We start from the raw sequence: 25,905 nt of genomic DNA, 5'->3' as shown, positions 1-25,905 counted from the left end.
ACACACACACACACACACACACAACACACACACACACACACACACACACACACACACACACACACACCTGCAGTGTTCTACAAAATCTGAACCCATGGTTCCAGTTGCAGCTGGTATTAAACACAATTGATGGCATGAAGGAGAACAAATAAATGTCTGCTAACATAACAGAAAACAACTAAAAGTGACAAGTTTTCTCCCACAATCCCCTGGGAAATGGCTCGGAGTCCTCATTGTGGTCCAGCAGCAGTAGAGCGGTCGTCTCCTTGTGCCCGTGACAACAGGCGTCCAATCATCTTCCTCTCTGTTCCGCAGCTCTTCTCCATCTCTGCAGCCACGTCTGTGGTCTCCATCTAGCCAGCCAGCTAGCCCCGGCACATCCATCCACCCACCCAGCAGGATCTCTCTCTCTCTCTCTCTCTGTCCTCCGGTGTTCTTGGTGGTGTGCAGCGCTCCTCTGCACCTGGAGGATGAATGTGGGGGAGGAGGAGGAGACAACAAAAAAGAAACGTCTTTGTGTCTAAGTTCTCTTATGGGGTCCTAGCTGGCTGGGCCATGGGTCAAAGGGCAGTCAGACCAAAGTTGCAGCGGCAATACATCATGCCACTCGAGTCCAACCAGCTGTCCGAGATGGGGTCGTAGCGCTGGACAGTATTCAGGTAAGAAGACCCGGAGTGACCGCCCACCACATAGAGGTAGTTGTCCACAATGGCAGAGCCCACACCTGCAAGACAATGTTAGCCATATGAAGTTAATGACAGGAATGTCCCACCATTTTCTGGATGCAGTGATCTTGGTTAAAATGATAGTCTGCATGTACTGATGAGATCCAATTTACTATAAATAAAAAAATTATTTGAAAAACTCTACGGCAATGTCTTTTTCCAAAAGTCATCACCTCAATGTTATTTAAGATAATCCACATAACTAGTTGTGAGCATTTTCATGTAGGAACTTGTTTTTTCTACCAAATAATACGGGAATATCCTATCAATGTAAAGACGGAAGCTTGCACGAGTGAATTATCATAAGCGCCAGGTCATGATATCTACAAAAAGACAACGCTGTAAAGTTATTGCTTTTAAAAACACATTTAATAGCAATTTGGGGCTACACCACAGACTGACAATTCTAGTATCTCCAACAGCCGCCAACTCACACCAAAAAAAGTTGGACTAGAGGTTAGAGGAAAAAGAAATATTTAAAATGTTAGCGTAAACATTCCCTTTATGTCTTTGCAAGCAGTCTCTTAAGATATTGCCAATAGGAGTCAACAAAACCAAATTTGCAAAATCACACAAACAGGGGGGTCCAGTTATACCATTATAATGTAAACTCACCAGTGCGTGGTTCATTCATTGGCCGACAGGCTGTCCACTGGTTCTGATGGGGATCAAACCTCTCAATGCTAGACAGGTGTGACACTCCGTTGTGTCCGCCCACCACAAATATGAAGCCCAGCATGACGCCCACTCCGAAGTTGATCCTCTTGTCTGCCATGGGGGCTACCATTTCCCAGGCATCCTTGCTGGTGTCGTACCGCTCCACGCTGTGTGAACAAGAGGCAGCAGAGTCACTCAATGGTTTGAAAAGTCCAAACTGATGTCATCTTTCATCAATATGCAATCCCCGACAGAGCCCCAGACATTTTTGACATCATAAAATAGACACAAGTGGAACAATAGTTAATAAATAAAATGAGGAGTTATTTGGAAAATTGGCAATACTTAGTTATTGTCAAGTATATGATATAGTATATAGTTCATTTGTCTATACAATTGTAAAATGAATTGGACCAATAGGTAGTCATATTTGATTGTTAATTGCACATTTATAAGAGAACAGTATAAGTCTGATCTGTGATCCCACACATGATGCAACTATCAAGAGGGCAACTAATGGTAGTGGTAAGTCATCAACTTGGACAAAAAAATTCCCTGACAGTACCTGGAACGCTAGTAATCAGGGATTGTTTTGCAGTATATGTAAAGACATTAGCCATTGTGGAAAGAAAAAAGAATTGTCCCCAAAGATTTTCCATCCAAACACATTCTCCTGAGGGGTTTCAGGAGTCAAGGAAACGAGCAACAGAGGCGCTGCTCTCGAGAGATCCACGGCAACAACAGAGGTCTAACCAGCAGCACACAGTCGGCACCATCTCCATGAAACTTCAGCAACCACTTCTGTTCACTCATTAACAAGATCCTGGACATTTTCTCAGCAACACTTGACATCCTTCACTTGATTACCAGTTCTATGTAATAACTAACAAGACTTTGAGGGAGAGAGCTGGTCGGGAGGTCTGAAAAGGGCTACAAGGTTTTCACTGAGATTAAAGACTATTTAAAAAGATAGATAGGATGTGGTAGAGCACCACAAACTTAGATTGCTAATCACAAATGTTGTCTGTAGGAGCAAAGCAAGATTCGGTGCATATTTTGACCCTTTGTGGCTTTCTGCAATGTTTTTATCATACAGAAACTTCAATGAAAGAAGTTACATTTGAAAGGGGTGAGAAACAGATGTGCTAAATATCATATAAATGACTGAGCGATGGCATTAATTAGGCCTTTTCTACATTAGGTCATCTAAAGATAATTATTCATCTTAATACACATGCCCATTTAACCTGCTGGTGTCCAATTACAGGGATCAAATATTTCTCTTTTCACAATTAACACCGACTTAAATCATGTAGTTCTCATACAAGTTCACAGGTCTGCTAGAGTAATTAGGTTACAAACTATTCCTTGTGTTTGACATCTCATAATATAGAGTACACATCCACAGGTACATAGAGCTCTATCAATTCTCAGTGGTTTTACCTATTCATATGGGCCGGGCCATAGCCTCCGATAGCGTACACCATGCCATCCAGCACTGCTGTGGCAAAGCAGCTTCGGGACTTGGTCATGGGTGCCACAGGCTGCCACTCCTTCAACTTGGGGACGTATTTCTCCACCGACTGGAGGTAGTACTGGCCGTCGTAGCCTCCGAGGGCATACAGCTCGCCCGCCAGCACCACCACCCCCAGTGTGCTGCGGCACTCAGCCATGCGCTCCACCGAGGACCAGGTGTTGCTCTCGGGGTCCCAGCTCTCCACTGTGCTCTCGTGCCTCCGATAGCTAATGCCCTGTCTCATGTGTGTGGCGATTCCTCCCACCACGTACACCTTGTGGTCCAGCACTGCCACTCCAAATTCATATCGGGGTCCACTGAGAGGGGCCAGTCCTATCCAGGAATCTGTCCGAGGGAAATACATTTCAATGCTGCAAGAGATAGATTCATGTTATCTGGTTAGTTTATTTTTAAATACACAAAACAAAAAAGCAAGAAATCATTCAGAATTTGGAAAGTTGTCAATAGATCATAACATGATTATTATTACCTTTCTAATGTTGCAAACAATCCCGCCTTGCCTCCTACAGCAAGCAGAACCTTGGGGGCACACCGGGGCCGCGCCGACAACACAGTCTGATAGGAAAGCCGGTGTTCGGGCATAAAATGATATTTAAGGGCCTCGTTGAGCAGGTGCTTGCATGCGTGGTCATCTCGTATAAGGTGGTTGGCTTCATATAGGCGAGTGAGAAATTTGACGCTGAGGAGTGGAAGGCGAACACAGTGCAGGAGCTGGGATAGATGCTGCTGTCTCTCAGTTACATCATATTTGATCCACGACTCCAGGGCGTAAAACACAGTCTCCTCTGTGACCACCTTAAGGCAGTCATTGGACACGATTTCATCTAACTCGGCCCTCGTCAGTTCGAAAAACTCCTCTGTCAAACAAACTTCCTCAAAGTTCTCACAGATGAACTTAGTTGCAGCCAGGCACAGGTCATGACAGCCATACGTCTCTGCAAAGCGGGAGATGCCTATACAGTTCCCAGCATCCAGCTGGCTCTCTAAGAAGGAGCAGCACTCCTTAAGTACTAGCTTAACCTGGAGTAAGTCGGCAGCCGGTAGCAGAGATTCCACCGTTTCCTGGGAGATAAACACGGTGCCAGTGTAGGCATACTCGACAATGGCCTAGAAAATAAAGAGTAAAGGTGTCACATAAAAAATAAAAGCAGTACAGCAGTGAATCAGTGCAGTTTATATGGTGTGTGTGCTGTGTCCAAGCATACCTGCAAGGCAGTCTCATCGATGCACTGAAAATCCACCTCAGAGGTCTCCTTTTCTGACAGGTTACCTGTGAACATGGCCTTGAAGTATGGGCTGATGCTGGCCAGCACTACTTTGTGGGCATGGATCTTGGCATCACCCACACGCAGGACAATGTCACATAGTTCGTGATCCTGCCGCAAGAGCTGGAGGCCTTGCAGCAGCTGCTCGGAGTGAGGCCGTTTCAGACTGGCAAACATATAGGACTGGTCCTGCTGGTCCATCTGAGAGCAGGAATCCACATATCAGTGCATTGTTGACATTGTGTGAAGGCTAGTGATGCAGTGGAATATTCTGATTAACTGACATGTGACCACCAGCCAATGGACATACTGTAAATCATCATGTAAATTAACCATTATCTTGTCCCTTCAACTACAAGCCTGAAAAGTCCTGTTCAACATGACGTAATTACAGCAAGCGTTGAGGAAAAGCAGAATGATGCATTAAGATATTTGTTTTACTTATACAGTATGTATAACAACATGCACGCATAGCAGTGCACTGTGAGGCAAGCTAAAGAAGCATGATCTTCTTAATCCAGTGCTAACGCTACTTAAAGTGAACTGACCGTACTGGTTAATAAGCAATAAGCATATCGTTTGTGGTTAACCTCAAGCCAACCGCATTAATGCTGCTGTGCATTTAAGCTTTATGTTGTTCAGACACTGTAACAGTACTGTTATATTTTGTTGACTGGGGCCTTGGCTTGATTTCTGAACGGAGGACATAAAAACTCGCTAGCTAACGTTACCTCTTAGCTTTACAATAGAAGACAGCTAGTGCGCTAGCTTACACTCTGTAAAAAAAATAACCAACAGAAACAGAAATATATTCCCCCGCATATTTTCCCTACATTAACATAAACCTCCATGTCACCATCGTATCGTCAACAATGTTCGCCTCCAGCAAATACACAGCGCCTATATATGTGCCATTGCACTGCAGTCGGCGCAGGTTAGCTGCTAAAAATAAACACGGTTACTGTGGTTAGCTGAATCATTTGATAGATATACAGTAACATGGCTGACAGATACAGAACGTGACGTTATAGCCAGGTAGCTGTCAGATTAAATGTGTATAATGTCAAAGCAAGCAAAACAAACCTGTAACCTATAGTCCGTCTGTGTGCCGCTGTAATGACCGATTTTGCAGTGGCGGAGTTCAGCAGCGACGAGTGGGAAGCCCAGGCGGCTATAAAGAAAACAACCTACTGCCAACCTAGCTACCGAGCTACAGATGAGCTCTTATAATAACGAGCTGTCGGAGCAGCACTCCCACTTCCGGTGTTTTCAAAATAAAACGACAGTTATTTCTAAGGAAAAGCTACAAGCCAATGTGTTATAACTATGGTTATAACGATAGTAAACTTTACAACTTTTTATAAAGAAATATTAACATTATTCTAGACCGTTATGATAACGAAAAAACACACGTACACACATGAAATTCATGAATGTTCTTATACCACCATACAGTATTGCTAAAGCTCTGTGGTAATATCCATACACAAATACATATTTGAAACAAACTGCTACATGTCAGTCAGCTCAGACAAAAATAATAATAAAGCATTTTTGCTTTCCCAATATACATGAGTAGCAAAAAAAAAAGTATTTTAGTTTGAGTGAGTATACATGGGCACAGTTAAGAACTAAACAGAAGCAGCATTTACATAGACACATTTACAAATACAACCATATATACACACAATTCATGTACAACAATGTTTCATAAAACAGCACACTAACAAGAGTGGCGGCTAATATTAATATAATAGTTCTATAGATATATGTGGAGTTCAAAACTAGTTAAAATGACATAGTTTGTCCTGTTACATCTGAGTGTTTCCACTCTGTTTGCCTGTGGAGCCCACGCCGCTGCTCTGTGCAGATGAACCGCCTGGAGGAGCTTGGAACTCGCGTCACCATGGAAGCGCTCAGTTTGCGACATGTATTCGCCATTTTGCCTCCTCGGTGTGTGTGTTGTGTGTTGTGTGTGTGTGTGTGGGCTCCTCTCTGTGTGAATACCTCCGTAGCTTTCAAACATTCAACACTCCAGACATACCATCTGAAACATCCACGGAAAATGTCTGCACTAAGGAGAACCGTAGCCGCCGCAGCCTGACATGGACATTTGGACGACGTAACATTAGATAGACTTGTCGAGCGTGACGGAAGAGGATCAGGAGAAATGCGAGGTCTGTTTTCCTGCTGTTTTCATAACTTTGCTAGCTCAGTCAGCCAGCACTAACCACCCACCACACTAGCGCAGTTAGCTTAGCACCGTTTGAGTGTTGCAGTTATCGTTAGCCAAGGTTCTTGGTAACGTTAGCTAACTCATGTAGGCTGCTTAACGGTAACGGTGTAATTTAGTCAGGGATTGATTATAAGACCATTGGACGCATTAGTATTGTATAACTGGCTAAGACTCCCATTGACACGCATTTTATTAACTCATGTTAGAATAACAGGGAGTAATGTAGCAGTTAATGTTATCTAACCATTCTGCTGATGACTACCGTGCATGAGAGCCACAAGTGGTTGTTGTGTCCATTCTCTCTATTCTAACGTAACGGTAGTCCATGATCATAATGTAGAGGAAACACTGTCAATTAAAATCTGTACATTTATGTGGTTGTGTAACATGTTCAATAACATTAATAGCCATGTTTTCCCTCATAACACTCTTGAGTAAATGGAAATTGAATCGATCATGCGTTTTTGTATGTTTTACATTCACAGCTTGATAACCAGGAGGGTGGTTTCCATCACCAAAGACACCTCAGGATGAAATCCCGAATTAAAGAGGAGGGATATTATTGTCCTCTCGGGCTTGTGTTTGCTTCTTTGGATTCTCAATTTTGACAGAAACCATAAGACCATCAATAATGATACCTGGATTGATCTCCCAGGAGTTACATGAGCTGCTTCTGGACCTGAAGAATTACCAAAATCGCACAAATGGGGTGGAAGAGCTTAAACAGATCCTGTCCGAAGTGGACATAAAATCAGTCCCATCCGGCAGTATTTTGGAGTTCATTAATTTCCTCCCTCGGCTTCTGGATGACAGTAATTTTAAAGTGTTGTATGGCACATTACAAGTTTTAAACTTACTTATTCAGAAGCTGGATACAGGTGTAGACAGATATTTCAAGCAGATAGTCTTAGTGGCTCTGAACACGCTAGGGGACACTCGCACCATCACAAGAAGTGAATACATGAATGTTTTCCGACAGCTGATTAGATCTGTTGCACCACAACAAGTATTAGATCTTGTGATTTGCAACTTGAAACAAAATAATTCAAGGGTACGGGAAGATGTCCTTAACATCATCATGGCAGCTATGCTCACTCATCCTAGAAAAGATTTCAACATCCCCAAGCTTTGTTTTGAGGTTGCACCATACCTGGCAGACAACAAGAGGAAGGTCCGCCACGCCGCCCTTGAGCTGTTTGCCATTTTTGACTATTGCCTTGACACAGGGAAAAAACAGCCTCTAATGAAAGCTGTGGACATGGTGGAACTCAATGAGGATGCAGAGGGTCTTATGGCAGCTGTACAGGCAAGACGAGCAAGGCACGTCCTTCCTAAACTCTCCTCAGAGGGGATAGTTGAATATGGCTTGGTGGTCCCCAAACCAGGACACCGGTGCACCCTGCAGCATGGTTCTGGGGCCGATCTGGACTGGGTGATGAACGGAAGGCGGATAAGCAGTGCCAGGAGCCACAGAACTGAACCAGACTGTGAGCGATTGTATGGCTATGGTAGCTTAGGATCCCTTACTGATGACCTTCCTCTTCAAAGAAGGATTGTCAGCGCGGGAAAAGGGAAAAACAAACTACCCTGGGAGATGTCGGGCTTCTCATCAAGTCAGACGGGCCAGCATTTAAATGGAAAGTGCTCTGAAAAGGTGGGTTCCATCGTTACTGTGTAGACAATATTCTCACTTTTTATATCTTGTGATAATCAAACCACCTGGAAACAGTACCAGATTTAGCATATGATTGCACTGACTCTGATTTCTGTTAAATGAAAACCGTTTTAATTGATATTCTGATATATTGAAGGTTAATTTACCCAGAAAACCGATCGAAATGGTGTTCTTTTGGTTACCATTGATTGACATTAATGAAGCACCTATTGACTTAACAAGCTGAGTTCAGCCTCTCATTCCACTCTTTGAAATCCAAAGCAAGTAGGGCTTAATCAGTCATTTGGTAACTGCCGAAGTACCAAAGTGCTTTTCACATTAACTTTGAAAATACAGAGAATTTCAGCGACCAGGCAGTTATGTTTGTTTTATCCCAATCAGTCAACAAGTACAGCCATCACAAAGAGCATGGGAGGAGTAGATATTTTCTGTGCATGCTTTTTCTTTTTTGCTCAGTGTACAGAGGAACGATGAAGCTAATCCACGGTAAAAATAAATCTCCAGAAGACGGGGCTTTTGAGCGATTGTTTACTGTCAGAGTTGCACACTTGTTTTTTGAACAAGCTGCGTCACATCCATAAACCACAATCCAAAAATAAACCTTAGAGGTGCCAATCTTCTCACAGAGAGTTTGGGGAGAAAAACCTGAATTTAGTTAATACCCTCATGATGCAGTATGGATTGGGTGCAGCAGAAATATAGTTATATATTTCTACAATGAGCTCTGCAGCTTTCACTCCAATCAACCTCTGCTTGTTTCCATGATTGCATATTCTCTAGACGGCTTATTATTCTCGATCAGAGGTTTTTCGGTTTTAAATGATTATGAATAAGTCTGTATCTGTTGGCAGTGTCACAATAGGTTATATGGTATTTTTTAATATATGGCTCTCAAATCATTATGAACCGAGGGAGGTACAATCTCACTGAGACTATTCTTGGAAGTGATACAATGGGTGACTCATTTTCCTGCAATGTGACACTGCTGCTGCCAAGAGGATGATCGAACATCTTGAGAAAAAAATCGAGGTTATTCTACCACTTTAATGTTAAATATGTATTATTTGTATTGGCTAACAAACTAGAATGATTTTTGAAACACACTCCATTATTCTAATACCGTCTATTGGTTTAGTTGAGTGGCTTTGTTGCATTAATTGACCATATTTTGTTCTGGAAACGATTATCCAGCTCAGAGCCTCTATCTGAAAAACCTTATGTTTACAGGAGTGTCTGTTTCCCAGCAACCCCATTACCACACAACACACTTACTGAAGGGGGTTTGAAACATAATCGGTAATATCACAGGGTTATGCTTGTAGAACATGGCTTGTTTGCTGCTCTAGTGTTGATTGCAATCACACTAAGTGCTGCACAATGCTGATCAGGTTTTAGGCAGTGGGAATAACCACACTGTGTCTGAGGCTGATGTAAAATCTGTCATCCTTCTATCTCTACTTGATTTGTTCATCTCTGACTGATTTCAAGGGTCGGCAGATAGAGTTTCACGAGAGGCTTCATGTATATTTAGTTAAGTCTGTTTACAGTAGCCTGGGCTCCAACTAAATGCCAGTGTCTCTTGTCTGAGCTCGACAGTATATGCTGCATCCCTTTGTTCAGGCAAGTGGATGGAATTACACTTAGACTCCTGTTTGTTTAAGAATAGCTTTCCTTTAGTTATTTGAACTTCATCCTCTATTGTTGGATAATGCTGTTCTGTCTACTGTCTAGGTGGCCAGTGAGGATTTCCTTCCCCTGTCTAGAAAGCTGAGTCCAGAGACCTACGTTCCCAGTTTCAGTAAGTACAAATACACCTACCATTACTCACATGCATTCCTCATGAGTTGAAAAGTCATGGTCAACTGCAGCTGAACTTTAAATCGGTCTTTAAATTGGATTAGAGTGCTGAGTCAGGGAGTCACTGGGCCACTTGTTACCACATGCCTTGAGATGAGCACGGTTGCTAGGCCAGAAAAGTCCAATATATTCACCAAGTGTATAGTCTTTTTAGCCTGATGAACACAAGGTATCCTAACTGGAAAAAAATTGATAATTTTCCTGTAAAATGTTCACGGTCAGATGCACTGAATGCTCTCAATGTAATAACAGTTTTAGACCGTGTTGCAGTATTGCTTAAGTAAGAATCACCCACTAAATATCACTCATGTTGTAAAAGTAGGCCTACTCTGTGGGATTTATACTCTGGGTGAATTTCAGAGCCAAGAAGCTTTTGCAATTAGCCGATTGCAATAGAAAGTCCAGCCTAGAAAATCTGTGGTGTTACAGCTGCGCTCACTATAGAAAGGTTGTAGATTTATAGCAGGCTGTTCTTGACGTCAAGTTCATATCTGCACTTGAGAACTTTTCAAGAAAAGTTCTGGAACATATTTTTTACTTATTCGATTTAAAAATGTGTTCAGTTATAGTCACGCAGGGCCATTAAATCATTAAATTGTGTCTCAAATAAGATGCGGAAATGTGAAATTCTTCCCCATGGTACCACCAGAATATGAATTCCTCTACTCATTGCAAAGTAAATTACTGAGGCAAAAATGAAACTATTGGAGTATAATAACACATTGCCTTATAGTATAACCTTATGTAGTGAAGTGATTTCCCAAAACATATATAATTTACTTTAATGTATCATACAACTTTGAAGCAGACTATACATGAGCAGTGTAACCTTTAGAAGTGAAGTTAGTGTTGTTAACAGTATTTGCGTATGGTGCGACCCTGTCAGGTTTGTAGCATGAAAGACAAAATCTACTTTCCATTTAGGTCCTGCACAGCCTCCAAAGCCGCAATCCCCCAGGAGGAAAGAGTCCCCTGCACGCCTCAGAAGAAGTGGAAGCCTCAACTTGGATACTGACATCTATAAAAACAGCAACTTCTCTGACCAGGATGTTGGTAAGGACTCGTTACCTTAGACTGATCTGCTTGGGTTAAAAGATGTCCAACCCTTTAAAATTCCCTTTTAATGCGTTGTGTTAAACATCCCACCAGTATTGAATCATTTTGTACCTTGTATCTGTTCCTGATGTGTGAATCCTCCTCTGTCTCACAGTGGCACCAAAGGGGCGCATGCTCTCGAGGAACCCCAGTGTTGAGCGCACGTTCTCCCTCCCCGCGAACCCCACCACATCTGGATCCTTTCTCCTGCCCTCCTACCCGCTGGCGACACTCCCCGGAGGCATGCTTACTCCGTCACTATCCCGCCGCCACGCAGACTCCTCCCTCTCTATGTCCAACACATGGCCCAATAAGAGAGAGAACTCCCCTCAGCAGCGAGACGGCAGCCCCTGGAGAGACACAGCCAGCACAGCGAAGGGTAATTAATCCTTATTTTTTTTAACTAAGTTGACGTGAGATGTGTCAGCTGAATGTTAAAATGTTGTTACCTCTTTGTATCATCTGTTTTTTCTCCTCCCTGCCCCTCTAGGAGAACCTCTCTCTAGCAGATGCTCTCCCCGGCCTCTGCGTGCCTCCCTCATGAGTTCTTCTTCCACTTCGTCGTTTCGCCGGGCTCTAAGCAGCACCAGGGCAACCCTTTCTATCTCTCCTGTTGTACCAACAGCAGAGCAGGTACACTCCAATAATGGCCAGAGGCACAATGCTACAGGAAGCCCTCAGAATCAGCAGGTAGAAAAGGACCTTCATGTTGACCCTGATGCTCAAGAGGATGACCCTCTGGACATGCAGGAGGTCGGTGAACACACAATACACACTTAAAGAGACACACAGTGTGCTAGTGCAGGAGTTAATGAAATTCCTCAGTGCTCATATCTGCCAATTTGTGTGTTTTGATCACAGATGCTGAACTCCCTGCGCTCTTTGCGCAACAGCGCAGCAAAGAAGAGGGCCAAAGTGAGCCTGAGCAGTTCAGATCCAGACAGCCCTGACTCCGCTGTGAGGCTGGACCTGGGCCTGGACTCGCCATCACACACATCTCCAATGCTAACCAGCTCAACCTGTGAGAGTGGACTTTCCAGTCTGAGCTCAGTCGCCAACTCCAGCTTCAATGGCAGCAAAGCCAGGTAAAGAAATAGCGCAGAAATATTAGCAGGCATTTCTCAGAAACAGTTACACGTTATAATGTAGCAGTGATAACCTGATACCCATTTGGGGTTGTTTATCAATCAAATCAAAGTTTATTTATAAAGTTTATTTATAAAGCACATTTAAAAGCGATTTTTGGTCGGGGCAAAGTGCTGTACATGTAATAAATACTACAATCACATAAAAACACATTACTACAATCACAATAAAAGACAATAAATTACAACAGATATATAAAAAACACAGGGAAAAGTCAGGAGTCGTGCTCCGCTCTGACTAAAAGGCCAGGGAGAAGAAGTGTAGATTTAAAAACCCCTAGAGTCTGGGCCAACCTCACATGGAGGGGCAGAGTGTTCCAGAGCCTAGGGCCAGTTGCTGCGAAGGCTCGGTGCCCTCAGGTTTTGAGCCTGGTCTTGGGCACTACCAGCAGCAGCTGGTCAGCAGACCTTAAAGCTCTGGCTGGGGTGTAGCTCTGGAGGAGTTCAGCTATATAGGCCGGAGCCAGCCTATTTAGTGCTTTAAAAACAAATAAAAGGAGTTTAAAATCAATTTGGAACCGAATTGGAAGCCAGTGCAGTGAGGCCAGAATTGGGGTGATGTGGTCACGCTTTTTGTGGCCAGTGAAAAGACGCGCAGCTGCGTTCTGCACTAGCTGCAGGCGCTTAATTGACGCCTGTTCCTTACCCACGTACAGAGCGTTGCAGTAGTCCAACCTCGAGGTAACAAAGGCGTTAATAACCCTTTCCAGGTCTTAAATGTATTGCACATTGCTAAGGAGCTTTCGAGCATAATTTCTCCCTTGTCATATCTGTCAACAGTTCAGGAAACTCTGCCTCTTCAGGAATGAAGCCTCGCATTGCAAGAGTGCCTTCTGCGAAACTGAGGTCTTCTGTTTCCATGGACTTCAGCAGCCTTGAAGGTATACATGGAAAAACATGGCTTTGCTCAATAAAAAATGTTGTTTCGTTAACCTTTTTTAAGTCTCTGTATCTTTTTGTTTTGTTCTTATGAAGGATTATCTCAGACAAACGAACTGTCCTCCGAGGTGGGTGTTGTTGGGCAGAGAGTCACTTACTCCAACGGATCAATCAAAACTGAGGAAGACTCAACAGGACCCGCCCCTCCTTTGGTCAAACAGGACTCCCGGCAATCAGTCAGAGCTCTGAAGCCTGCCAAAGGTCAGACAGCTGTGATATCAAAAAGAACAGAGGGTTGTTTCGCAAGATTCACCTGGTAAAAATGTTATATGTGCCTTATAATAAAAACATCAATGAGTATTCCTCTTCTTTGAATCTTAGGATCTCAGAGCAACATCAGCAGGAACTCACTAGCTACGGATCTGCCTGAAGGAGTCATTGGAAGAGGTCAGTCTGTGCAGATCCTGATTTGTGCCCATATGTCATCAATCAGTTGTCCAATATTATGTTGCTGAAAGGTTTCTAGCTGAGTTTTAACATATTGAGATTTAAGTGATTTGTTCCCCAAAGCCATGCCTCAGTTATGTAGGAGCATAACCAACGTATTTTAAGTGGGCATTAGGCTTCATTCATTGGCAGTACAATAACCTGTAGATAGGACTCAACAGGCACACGCTTTCAATTTACGAGGAGAATTAGATTCTCATTATTAAGTATTACATGGATCAGACTTTTCTTCGGGCCTTTCTCAAAACCAATTTAAGAAAAGACAAAAAAACTATTGGTGAATGAGCCCCTTTGTTTTCCCATAATCAGACCACTTTTGAAAAATTCTGATTACATCTTATTACGGGTTCTTCAAGCAGTTGAGAAGGTCTCAATAACACATTTAAGTTCCCTGCAAACATCTTCATCATTCTTTGTCTCAGGCGTGTTCGGCACTGCAGTGTCCTCGGGCCGTCCAGGAGTCCCCTCGTCACTGGAGCAGGGTGATTTTGTAGCAAAACCCCCCCCTGACCTCTCAGCTGGCCTCTACAGCCAGGCTCTGTCTGGCAGCCGCCTGGACTGTGTTGACAGCCCCCGTCCAGATGAGGCTAAGGTTAGTCACACCTTTTCCAGTGCTAAAATAGTAGTACATCCTACCAAGTTTCCAGTTACCACCTGCTTTGTTTTGTTTCCAAGCAGAGGGTGAAGAACGCGAGGTTCCACCGGGATAAGATGCGGCGGCAGGGTCTGGATCAGCAGGAGGGGCAGTGCAGTCAAGCGGACGTCTCTCGAGACACCATCCGCCACCGAGTCAGGCAGATGCTGTCGGACTCGCCCACAGAGGAGAATAGAGAGTTAATCATCAAAGGCAAGAGAAGAAATATTTGGAAACCTTAACCAAGTGCTTTTATTTTTGCTTTAATTTAGCCTCTTTATAATTCGAATTTTAGTCAGAATTTAGAATCTCACTTGGAGCAATTATAAATGTTTAACACAGCCCATTATAAGGTATACCTTTTTTGTTGGATAAGGTTTACGCAGATGCTGAAAACCTTGAGAATACTTGTATTATAATGTAGGGATTTAAAGGTTTTAGAGAAAGTGCTTAAACATTTTAATTGTATATTGAGAGGGTCAGTACAACACCACAACTAAATATAACCTCAATGGTAGACATATAATTGAATTTAGCACTTATATTATAGTGTCAAAACACAGGTTTCATTATTATAAAAGCTAACTTTGTGTAAAAACATTTGTATTGGAATTAATATTTATCTAAATGCTTCTTTTAAAATACTGGAGAAGTGAGTGAATCTTTGTAAAGGAGGTAGGAACCCGGCATATTGAGCTTCCTAAGTAGATCTTGCTTTAATGTATTTGTATTGTATCCTCATGTACTTAAGATCAATCATCCATCTATGAAGCTCATTAGGTTTTTGTTTTTGTTGTAGATCTGCATCTGAACGGCAGCACACTGGCATCCACCAAAGCTGAGCATCTCTCCGATGAGTCCCCTATCAGCCCCACCAGCCCACTGGGACCCCAAAGCCCCAGCAAGTGCTTGACTCCTCCGCACCAGCCAAGCCCCCCCACAGTGCCCCCCAACTCCAAAAATCAGTCCCGTCTAAGGAGGGCCCCTAGCCTCAGCAGAACCCGACCATCACTTTCCCACAGCTCCGGTAAGTGCTTCTCTGTTTTTTAAATAACAAAAAATGTCACTGCACCTTTTTATCATGTTGCGATCCCTCACTCGGTCTGAAACTGGCCTGCTTTCAGCATCATTCCACCCCATTACAAATAGATGAACCAGTGCTTCAACAGGCCTTTGTTTATGGAAATTATATGCTGGCACATTAATTAGACTGTCAGAGTGCTGGTGAATAAGATGTTTGCTTTGGGTAATGTTCCACAATGCTCTGTTTTGACAACCTACTGTTAATGCACCGCCACCCACACACGCGCTGCTTGTTTTCACACTGATAGAGATGTAACATGAGAATAAATCTATGTGTTGTGTGCTGCCTGACGGTTCATTTAGACGAGCTCTCCCCTGGTACTCCGGGACACAAGAAAACCCTCTCTGAGCTTCCTGAGCTGTGTCCTTTCTCCAAGCCTGACCTGGCACTGACGCAGAGCTTTAACCTGCTGAGCTCCGAGGACTGGTGAGAAACACTCACATGCTACAGAGTCTCAGCTGCACTGCTCTGGGAATAGAAGTTACAATCCTTTATGCTGATAACTCTAATCCAGGATAAAGGTTTATAAGATATAGAATAGCATGAACCTTTGATTTTGCATGCATTGATTAGATAAATAATTGATTTAATAGAAAAATATGAAATGTCATGTCAGTAAAATACCTTTTTAATTAAAGAGACATCGCTAGTCAACATATATTATACGGGAACGACATTTAGAAACTTTGTCAACAAAATGTCTCCCAAAAAAATTGTCTTCTAAATGATCCTTTTTCTTTTTCTTCAGGGAGAAGAAGATCGAGGGTCTGACGTTCCTGCGCAGTCTGGCTCACTACCACTCAGACACACTCCAGGGCAGGCTTCATGACGTCTGCCTGGTTCTCATTCAAGAGGTAGATTAACTTGTTGTATAGCGCTCCCACATCAATTTTTCATTTTGCCTTCTGAACTTGAAATGCCTCACCCCTGATTCATATCGATATCCCATTTTGATATCTGTGTCTTAGTAGTGTCTTGATATCCTGGCTGACCGCCTGGAATGACTCTGTTTCCTGTTAGGTATTTATAATGACAATCTCATTTAGGTAAAGAACCTGCGGTCAAGCGTCTCCAAGGTCGCAGTGTGTACGCTGTGCGACATGTACAGCCACCTGCAGAAGGCCATGGACCAGGAGCTGGATGGCACAGTCAAGGCTTTGCTGCTGAAGGCCGGGGAGAGTAACGCCTTCATCAGGCAGGATGTGGATGCAGCACTGGACTGCATGGTTCAGCACTGCACACCAACTCGAGGAATTAATGCTTTGCTCTCTGGGGGTCTCAGGTCAGTAGTTATCTCTACATAAATAGAGTTGAGAAATTCTGTGGTACCGTTGCACTATTTTTAACACCCAATAAAACATTTCTATCTTTGATTGCTGAATGGTTTTCTCCTCTTCTGACAGTAATCTCAACCCAGTGGTGAGAAAATGCACGGCCCAGCACCTGGCTAATCTGATGGAGAAGGTCGGTGCCGCCCGCCTCCTGTCCGGAGGTAAAGATCTCACTGATAGAATCTTACCTGCCGTCACCAAACTCGCACAAGACTCCTCACAGGAACCCAGGTACGCCAATTTGTTGCTTTAGAGTTAGGTTTTTGCAAATGGGACTACTGGGCCTCATTCATGTGCACACATACTTTCTTTTTTTGAGAACTAACATGTACATATGACAGAGACTTTTGATATTCAATTATTGTGAGTTTTCACTATCATATTGGTTTAACAAACAGGTATTTTGGGCGTCGAATGCTGCTGTCACTGTCCTCCCACCCTGACTTTGACAAGATCCTGGAGAAATATATCCCCACCAAAGACCTGCCGGCAGTCCGAGAGACCGTCTTCACTCTCAAGACAAAGGTACGACTTTTTGTTGTGTTTTTATTAACCTTTATTGCTAGGTAATTCACTTCAGAAACACTTTTTGTTATATTCCATGGAATGCTCTTAACATCCCGATAGCAATGAATACATGAAATGCTTTGACAATAAATACATAAAAAAATGTCATCTGTGGAAGCAGTGGTGCTGTAAAAAGCACGACCAATCATCAACTTATCTCGTGCCCTCATTGGTCATAGCGCGTTCGTGTGTGTTGGAGGAGGGGCTCTGTAAGGAAGTCTGAAGGAAGGGGCAGATTTTTTCGGCTGCGTACTTTCAAATTCTAGCGCACTCGAGCTGGTTTCTCCATTCTTACCTACCCTACCTTTTTAAGGTTACACCGCAATCTTACCTGGAGATTGTTTTTGTTTTTCTTAGGGTCTTGGTGAGATTCCTCAAGACTCCCAGTCAGCGAGGGGTAGACGCTCCCTCCCAGGCAGCGGGACAGTCAGGGCCTCGTCTCTCACCAGAGAGCCGCTCCAGCAGACCAACAGGTGGGTGGAAAATCAAACAGGACAACAGCACTGTACAGCCCAAATTCAGCAGAAGTTTAGACTTTACAACCCATATAGGAAGTACTTTATTCAAGCTTAACTCGTAGGTTTATTCAAGTGATCCATTTGATGTATTTTGAATTATCCACAGGGAGGCGAACACCCATAACAGCTGCAGATCTCAGACTCAGAGTATTGCAGACAAGACAGAATACATCAAGCAGATCTCAGGTCTGCTCGGTTCAAAGGACTTCAGAGAGAGGATCAAGGGAATCGACCAGTTAGCGGCTGACTGCCAGCACAACCCCAACATGGTCATCAAAAGTATATACCCGGTCAGTGCTTTTCCAAATCCTATAAATATTTCCTCATCATGGTTCTCAGTTACCATCAGGCTGTGTTTATATTGAAAAATCTAAAAGAATTCTCTTCTTAACTTCTTCTTTCAGTTGTTTGATGCTTTCAAGGCCCGGCTGCAGGAGTCCAACAGCAAGGTCAACCTGTACGCCCTGGAGTCCCTACAGAAAATCTCCCACTTGATGAAGGACAACCTGTCCCAAGTGGTCAACATCCTGGTCCCAGCAATCGTGGACAATCACCTCAACTCCAAGAACAACGCCATTTACTCTGCTGCTATTGGAGCTATTAATGCACTTATCCTAAATCTCGGTACTCATTTTGAGCATTCAAATATTTCTTGTAGAAGTCAAATCAGAGGCTCAGTCTTTTTGGAGAACATGTCTTTATTTGACTTTCTTTTGTTTCCATGACAGATAAAAGTCTTCTTCTTCAGCCCTTTTGCACAAAAGCCCAGTTTCTAAACGGCAAAGCGAAGGTGGATATGATTGAAAAAGTTGCAGGTAGGTTTGATGGGAAAAGTCTGAACACTGTTATTAGTTTCACCTTTGGCTTCTAAATCGGTTTGTTTTTCTCACCACCTATTGTTCCTTCTCACTTTTTATTTCCAGAACTTGTGACGGAGCTCTATCCTCGCAAGCCCCAGATGGTGGAGCAGAAGGTGGTCCCTCTGCTGTGGCACCTCCTGGGCACCTCCACCCACAGTGGCACCATTCATGGCCGGGGCGGCAGCGTGAGGGGTGCGACCGCAAACCTGTGCCAAGCCCTTCACGCCCACATGGGGTCCAGCCTGACGGAGTGTGCTGCCTCCCAGCCTGCCAATGTCCATAAAGGTTTGAACGAGATCCTGAGGAACGTATCCTAAAGGTAAAACAGAACCCAAGCACGCCCTAATGTTTGAAGAGAAGAACATTAACACTGACCTTACTTGAAGACAGAGATGTTCTACATTTCTTAATAGTGCCTGCACTTTTATATCAATAAAGAGAAAGTCCTTTTAAAAGAAGGAGCTCTTAATGTTGTCTCAGTGAGATTTCCTCTGGTACGGAAGCATGGTAACATACAGACTTCAGGTCTGACACATACTCAACCTGCTCTCTTTGCACTTTGAAAAGGTAGCTCATTATCATGATGGACTTCATGAGTTTTACATTTAAATTATATGATTGTCATTGCTTTTTTCTTTTCATAATCTAAACATGTACTGTAGACAAATCAGAGACACTATTACAGAATTTAAGATTGAAATGCACAAAGACAGGGACCTGAAAGATGTATATATTTTGCTGTTTCCTCAAATGTCATATTTTGAAAATGTCTTATGTAGTGGTTGTATTGTTTGTGAATTGAGATTAACAAGAATAGTACAAAATACTTTTGTACAGTTCAAATGTGTATTTGCACAGTATTAGCTTAATCTGTAATCGTATGCTGTTTAATGGTACAGTTTATAATGTATCTATAGTGTAATGGTTTCAAAAGTCTTGTTAATGATGCTCTGAGTTGGTACCGTCTGTCTTTTTGTTTTGCATGACCAAAATGTACTGGCAAGATCAAAATGTTTTATTTTTGTTAAGGAAATATACATATATCATGTATGTATGTATATATGAACACTGATGCCTAGATCGAAATGGAACCAATTCTCCTGGACGGGGTGAGAGGAAGAGGAGCTGAGTTTTGCTCCTGCGTTTGCCTGAGAAACAGTGAAGGCTCAGATCTGATTCTGTCTCAGTATAGTGCCAGTCTTCAAGTAGCCTTTTAACTCTTCAAATTGTTAAATTATATTGAACTTGTTTGTGAACAAGAGCAAAGACAGATTGATATATAAATAAAGTGTTTTATTTCTGTAAAACCAACTTCCAGGTGTCTCATTCATGTCTTAATGTGATCGGGAAATGGGTTCTTTGACCACATCTGTAAAGCGATAACATTTTGCATTACATTTCATCCAAGAAACCAGAGTGTTGTGCCTTTTTAAGTTAAATGCCTTTTATTAATGGGAAGTTATTGAATACAAAGGAGATTCTTCAGAAGTCTTGTTGTTCTGCCAAATTCACATGTAGAGCTAATAGTGATGCGTCTCTCTTGATGTAAAGAAATGTATAGTCTGTAGAGGTCATCCAGGCATTAGAACAAATGAGGGCCTAGAAAGCAGTATAGGCACATTTTCTATAACCAAATCACCACTGCTTTGAGATGCTCTGTGGTTTAAGATTGATCACTTTAATTAGCTTGTCAGGGTTTAAATATTATGGACCAAGTACATCGCTGCCAAATGTTTGAATTAAATAAGCTGCAAATCTAAACCGTGAACTATAAAAGTAGCTGCCATTTAATTGGACTGTACAGAGATGTATGCCCTTCAGTAGCAGTCGACTAGCTCATTCAGAAAAACAAAGCCAGAAGGCAACCCTGATAAATCCTCCAGCTCACTTCTTCTTACCAATCAGTGTCAACATGTATAGTAGCTAGTCATTATGCAAAACATATCAACGATTTCACATGAAAGTTTATCAAACATACATTTTGTATCCTCTCACAAAGTCCCTTTTTAAAATGTGATGTATCAAAGTCACACCTCCAGTTGGTCCAGTATTAAAAGCAAAGCCCTACAAATGAGGGAGTATATTCAGAATAACAGCAAACTCCCTTTTAAAGTTCTAAGCTAACCACAGTGGTGTTGTCGACATGTGACTAAATATGTGTGCTACTCAAGTATGGCTTCGCTAACAGAGATGCATACTTATACAATTATGCGAAAAACAAGGCATACAATGACATCAGCACAACTTCCTAAACTATCATGAAGTGTGCTTTTTATGAACTTTTCTTTGATTTGTTCCCAAATGATGTACCTGGAGCCAAGTTAGCTGATGCCAAGAACACGCTGAAAACATTTGTTATCTAACACAACTGTTCAGTAAAAACTTCCGGCCATTTATTGTGCCATGAATGAGGGTTTATGGTTTTGGTTGAGTGTTTGAATAATGCTCTGCTGCTTTGAGTCCTTATATCGTTCCCTCTGCTTCACCGACCAAATACAAAATAATATCGCCTCCTCCTCTTGTTGATCTTTCCGTTCCGTTACTAAGGCAGCTGGATCAATGCCATGGCAACATGGGCTAGCTAGATGTTGGGAGAAGATGAGTGTGTGTGGTCGCCATCCTCCACACCTCACTTTGTCAGGGACCAGATGTCTTGGGCAGATCCTGGTTCTCAGCCAGGTGGAGCTTTTGTCTGAACGCGGTCACATTAAGGATTCACACATTTGATTTACAAACACATTTAAATCTAGTGTCTAGAGCCATGGGTAATTCCTTAAAATAATATCAGATTATGAAAGGATACATTGAGGTGCTGAGCTCCTCCAGCTGCAGGAACAGATAAACAAATGGGTAGAAAAAAGTAGAACATGATGTTATACACTAATCAATAACTGTGTGTGAGTCAGGTCAATATTTGATTCAAGCTCCCAGCATCCGACTACAATGTTTACAAAAGCAACTAGTCAACATCCCTTGGTGTCCACACAAATGGAAAGCTGCTTCACAGCCCATCTGCTCTGAGACACAATCATCCCCCTGGCAGCAGTGTCTGTAATGAGCTGAAGGTTCTCTCTCATCTCCCTCACACATATCACTGCAGCTTCCCCTCAGAGAGCCCCAGGCGCCTGTAACTAGGAGCCACACAACAAGCTAACAATAGAAACTCTCAAAGTATTCTTGGGCTACACATCCCTGTTTGTGCTGGGTAGTATTCAACATTTAAAACGTGCTAGAAACTCAGCGGAGCGAACAACAATCCTAACACTGCTGTATGACTCGTCTCAGACAGCACATCTGTTTTATTGGAAGGTTCACAGCTAAAAGGAAAATAGGTTATGTGCATACAGTATACTCTTATCTCACATGCTTGACATATTAACACTGCAGATGTAAGTGCTGTACTATTCTGACCCTTGAGGCTTTTAAATGGGCCTTATTATGCTCATGTTCAGGTTAATATTTGTATTGTGTACCTCTACTGTGACATTCGACTAGTCGACTAGTCGACTACCTTTACCACTAGTCGGCGCTGTAGGCCCTAGTCAACTAGTCGTGAAAAAAATTTAGGTAAACGAGGTGCTGCAAAATGCTCCAAAACACGTCCGAGATTCTTATGTATGGCAGTACTTCAACGAAGATGTAACCAACTCCACAGTGAAGTGTCAGTTGTGTACAGCTGTACTGAAGTACAATACAAATGCATCTGCTATGCGCAACCATCTGAAGATGAGACACCCGCTGCCGACAGCTAGCACTAGCAGTAATGCTAGCACCAGTGAGCAACGGACCGGCGTCAGCAATGAACAGAGGCAAACGAACAGCAAGAAAACATGGATCAACAGTGATGCGGATGATGAGCTACGGGATTACTGCCAGCGGACACCGCATATCCCCACAATGGATAATCCACTGGAGTGGTGGGCAGAAAACGTGCACCGCTTCCCCCGCTTTCGAGGAGCTACCTGGCTATTCCAGCCACAAGCACCCCGAGTGAGAGGGTTTTTTCCCTGGCAGGCAACACTGTCACCCGAAAGCGGTCAAGCCTCCTTCCCTCACATGTCGATGCGTTGGTGTTCAAACCAAAAATATGGAAAGGTGGACGTTATCGTGGAGGACAGCGAATAAAGTGTTGCGCACTGGATTTACGTGGCATTTATGTAAACAAGAGTTTTTTGCTGTCGATTTTGGTGAGTCCAGTGTTTGTTATTTACTCAGCCATGTAACACAAATTAAAATGCAGTGTTTAATGTTACTGTATGAGTTCCAATATAAAATACAGTTGTACACCTCTCTTTGTGTGTCTTTATTATGACGTAACGACTAGTCGACTACTATTTTGAAAAACGTGTCGACTAGTAAATATTGGTAGTTGTGAAACCCCTAATTCACATGGTTCAATGTTCAAAAAGGTCTTTATTTATGTCATTCACCCTCTGTCTGAAACCAGAGTCCAGTCTGATCTGATTGGTTAGCTGGCCTGCCCTGTTGTGATTGATCAACCTCTTAAAGATGTCCCGCCCCTTAGCCTATTATATACAATGCGTTGGAGCTTTAGCCAATAGAAGCGCGACCACCATGTGTTACTCAGTGATGTCACTATATCTTATAACTTTGGGATTTTAGCCCTTGCTGACCATTTACATGCACTAAAACCTATAAAACACACTACAGGACAGGGAACACACCACAAAGCATAATAGGGCCCCTTAGAAATAGAAATAAGACCTTTGGTAGAACTATAATGGAGGTTTACGGAATAGCATAGTTACTAAATCAACCTAATGGAGGGTTTTATTCTCATTATAAGTGTCTCACAGGTGAAATAATTGTTGTTGCGTTATGTGAAGGTATTTACCTCCAGAGCCTCAGGCTTAAAAAGAAGAGTGAAACCAACTAAACTAGACTTTCAGTGGAGAGGTAAAGAGCCATTTGACTGTTTCATCGGCTGACCACAATAGCAGAAACAATAATACAATGAAAAGGTATTTCTTGCAATTTAATAGGCAGTTTTTGCACAAAAGAACAATTTTAAGAGAAAGAATACTCTAAAATTCATATAGGGTTTATGACCAGGTGAAAGTGAGATTATGTGCACTGTCCCCTTATCATGACCTTTGTGCTGCTGTGGGTTGTGCTTACGTTACAGAGCAGGTGCTCCAGGTTGTGGTCGGAGGCACACTTCCTCTGGTCCTCTGAAAGCTCCTCCACGTGGCTGTCCAGGCTGAAGTGAAGGCGGGCCAGCTTCTCCTGCATCTCACGCACATGCTCCAGCTGCTCAAAAGAGCACACCTTGCCTAGCAAACCAAACAAGTACAACTTGTAAAACAAAGCCACTTTTCAACTGGTTTTATTTCAGCCTGTAACCGGATATTCCCATGGTGGCCTCTACTATCGAGGTTATCTTACCGAAAGCCTGTAGTTTGCCTGAGTGGAAGTCATTGAGGAGATTGAGGAGGCCTCCCTCCATCTCTCTCACATCTGAGACATCTGTGAGAAAGGAGTGCTGCAGGGGGGAGGACTGGACTACTTTACTGGGCCCTGCAGGCTGGGGTGCCCTTGGCTTCTCCTTGTGGGGCCTGAAGAAAACAAATGTGTTGTTACAAAACAGTATTCAAAATACAATCCAGCCTTCAATCGTCTAATCATGCACATACAGTATGAAGTATAAGTACTCATGTTTCCTTTTATATACACTTTTATTATTATGCTCAGATGTAGCTGTGGTGAAAATCGTGCACACTGTATGTGATCTGACATTATCTAACTAACCAGTTATCTGTTTTAAAATTAAAGAGTTGGTCGGACGTAAAAGTAAAGGAACATTAACAGCAATTGTTTATAAATCATAGTGTTTTCTGTAGAATTGTTCTGATATTCTAAGAGACAAACCTGGTGATCTTTGGTGGGGCTACGACGACTGTGAACACCTCCTTGGGCTGTCCTGACGCTCCTATGGATCTCTTGTACTTGCCTCTGTTCTTGGGGGAGGGGGGCTGCGGCAGGCCGAGGGAGAAGGTGGCACTTTTGCTTGCAGGCAGGACGGGGAGTTTGCGAGGGTTGATGGGGGGAGGAGGCGGCTGGGGAAGAGACACCTTTGGGCTCCGCTTCTTGCGCTTGTCTTCCATTATTGTTTATCTTTTAAGTTTCCTGCTGCAGTATGAGGAGGGGGGTGCACTGCCTGGCTGCTGTGCAGGACGTGCGAAAGCAACAAAGGTAGGAAGTTCAAAACCCAGCAGCCTTCCCTCCCTGCCTCTGGAAGATTCTGCCTGTGCCAAAATTAGTGCTGCAGTTCAGGATTCTCCACTCTGCAAAGAAAAGGCGTTTAGTGATGCTTTAACAGCGCAGCATCCCTAGTTTATCACAACTATATATCTGTCAGAAACACATGAAATCCTCAGAGAAACCGTATTAATCCTCCTGCCTTAATGGGATTGCTTTTATATGAAAGTTTTAAAGGAAAGCATTTCTTGCTCTCTATAATGTTTCCCTAGAGTAAAAGGGAGAGAAACAGTAACCTAATAAGATATGTTTAGAGCGCCCTCAAAGTGAAAAGACATGAGAGAATGTGTGAACTCAAGGACACACTCTGCGTTGCTGTTTTGAGGACATTTCCGAAACAAATGAACCAATTATGTGACAACCAAAATTATCATAAATCCAAACACTGCAGAAGCCTTCTTCCTCACTATAGAGAGAATAAAGCACAGACAGGTAACATGATTCCTGAGGGGAGTGTACTATACAAATGGAAATAATGCCTCAGCTTTTAGACAAATGGCTGAAGGAAAAAATCAATATACTGGGTTGTTATTGAGACCCCATTTACACGCAAACGCATACGAAACGCAAACGAACCGAATACGATATCAAAAAAGTCTTCCGTTCACACGGGAGCGCTCGGGAGCGCTGGAGACGCTGTAGTACATATGCCGGGCCTGTAAGTGGCGCTTTACTTTCGCCACAAAATACACCAAAAGCAGCTAAGAAGACCCCCGAGCATGGTTGCCCTTCTGTGTATGCCCCGCGGTGGATTTAGCAACATGTAGTTCATGTAATTCTCCATGTCAACTTGTTGCTGATGGTTGTGGTAGAGGAGCTGTAGATTTTGCACTAACATCGAGGTGCGGAGAGGTGGGGCTATGGCTTCATCGTTATCAGGAAATGATCGTATAGGGCGTACACGCAGAGCCGTTTGGCCCCCCAGAGCGTTCCGTTTGCAGATCTATCCACCTTGGGACCCGTTATCGTTTGCGGGGTCCGTTTCCGCGTTTCCGTTACGGCCTTGTGTGAACGAACGGGCTATACGAAAAAGAAAAGTAGCGGATACAACCGT

The 25,905-nt window shown here is 43.1% G+C and overlaps 3 protein-coding genes across 4 annotated transcripts; 1 reads left to right on the top strand and 2 right to left on the bottom strand.

The window, feature by feature from the left end:
- Position 1: 1 nt before the first annotated feature.
- Positions 2–5,397, bottom strand: klhl28 (kelch like family member 28). The gene is made up of 6 exons (XM_010773162.1): positions 5,268–5,397; positions 4,125–4,385; positions 3,389–4,026; positions 2,826–3,269; positions 1,341–1,549; positions 2–724 (listed from the first exon to the last, which is right to left on the bottom strand). Exons 2-6 carry the CDS (start codon positions 4,383–4,385, stop codon positions 561–563), a joined length of 1,716 nt encoding a protein of 571 aa, XP_010771464.1. The 5' UTR covers positions 5,268–5,397; the 3' UTR covers positions 2–560.
- Positions 5,398–6,046: 649 nt separating this feature from the next.
- togaram1 (TOG array regulator of axonemal microtubules 1) lies at positions 6,047–23,794 on the top strand. 2 transcript variants are annotated; one of them, XM_010773158.1, is made up of 24 exons: positions 6,047–6,361; positions 6,906–8,074; positions 9,827–9,893; positions 10,877–11,005; positions 11,163–11,426; positions 11,538–11,800; positions 11,909–12,132; positions 12,973–13,073; positions 13,168–13,332; positions 13,453–13,518; positions 14,001–14,170; positions 14,254–14,425; positions 15,012–15,239; positions 15,599–15,722; positions 16,045–16,150; positions 16,343–16,578; positions 16,700–16,858; positions 17,026–17,152; positions 17,552–17,667; positions 17,819–18,002; positions 18,117–18,336; positions 18,441–18,527; positions 18,636–18,891; positions 23,719–23,794. In XM_010773158.1, exons 2-23 carry the CDS (start codon positions 7,052–7,054, stop codon positions 18,887–18,889), a joined length of 4,485 nt encoding a protein of 1,494 aa, XP_010771460.1. In that variant the 5' UTR covers positions 6,047–6,361; positions 6,906–7,051; the 3' UTR covers positions 18,890–18,891; positions 23,719–23,794. The 2 variants fall into 2 exon arrangements, with proteins under 2 accessions (XP_010771460.1, XP_010771461.1); XM_010773159.1 differs by lacking the exon at positions 23,719–23,794 and having other exon boundaries at positions 6,048–6,361; positions 14,257–14,425; positions 18,636–19,109.
- ccdc28b (coiled-coil domain containing 28B) lies at positions 19,208–25,009 on the bottom strand. Its single transcript, XM_010773160.1, has 5 exons — positions 24,462–25,009; positions 23,979–24,148; positions 23,712–23,866; positions 21,376–21,398; positions 19,208–21,264 (listed from the first exon to the last, which is right to left on the bottom strand). The coding sequence occupies exons 1-5, from the start codon at positions 24,695–24,697 to the stop codon at positions 21,210–21,212; spliced, it is 639 nt and encodes a 212-aa protein (XP_010771462.1). The 5' UTR covers positions 24,698–25,009; the 3' UTR covers positions 19,208–21,209.
- Positions 25,010–25,905: the final 896 nt, after the last annotated feature.

Source organism: Notothenia coriiceps, unplaced genomic scaffold, assembly GCF_000735185.1.
Source record: "Notothenia coriiceps isolate Sejong01 unplaced genomic scaffold, NC01 NC01_scaffold00012142, whole genome shotgun sequence".
Lineage (NCBI taxonomy): Eukaryota > Metazoa > Chordata > Actinopteri > Perciformes > Nototheniidae > Notothenia > Notothenia coriiceps.
This window is presented reverse-complemented; position numbering and strand designations above follow the sequence as displayed.

Bases quoted from the DNA above. Each gene is read 5' to 3' on its own strand.
- klhl28 (XM_010773162.1), bottom strand. From the start codon at position 4,385: ATGGACCAGCAGGACCAGTCCTATATGTTTGCCAGTCTGAAACGGCCT. The intron at 4,027-4,124 runs GTATGCTTGGAC...TTTATTTTCTAG, and splicing joins TCGATGAGACTGCCTTGCAG to GCCATTGTCGAGTATGCCTA. The intron at 1,550-2,825 runs GTAAAACCACTG...TTGTTCACACAG, and splicing joins GGCCCGGCCCATATGAATAG to CGTGGAGCGGTACGACACCA.
- togaram1 (XM_010773158.1), top strand. From the start codon at position 7,052: ATGATACCTGGATTGATCTCCCAGGAGTTACATGAGCTGCTTCTGGAC. The intron at 11,006-11,162 runs GTAAGGACTCGT...TCTGTCTCACAG, and splicing joins CTTCTCTGACCAGGATGTTG to TGGCACCAAAGGGGCGCATG. The intron at 11,801-11,908 runs GTCGGTGAACAC...TTTTGATCACAG, and splicing joins ACCCTCTGGACATGCAGGAG to ATGCTGAACTCCCTGCGCTC.
- ccdc28b (XM_010773160.1), bottom strand. From the start codon at position 24,697: ATGGAAGACAAGCGCAAGAAGCGGAGCCCAAAGGTGTCTCTTCCCCAG. The intron at 24,149-24,461 runs GTTTGTCTCTTA...TGTTTTCTTCAG, and splicing joins GCCCCACCAAAGATCACCAG to GCCCCACAAGGAGAAGCCAA. The intron at 21,399-23,711 runs GTAAGCACAACC...CTGTTCCTGCAG, and splicing joins TGGAGCACCTGCTCTGTAAC to CTGGAGGAGCTCAGCACCTC.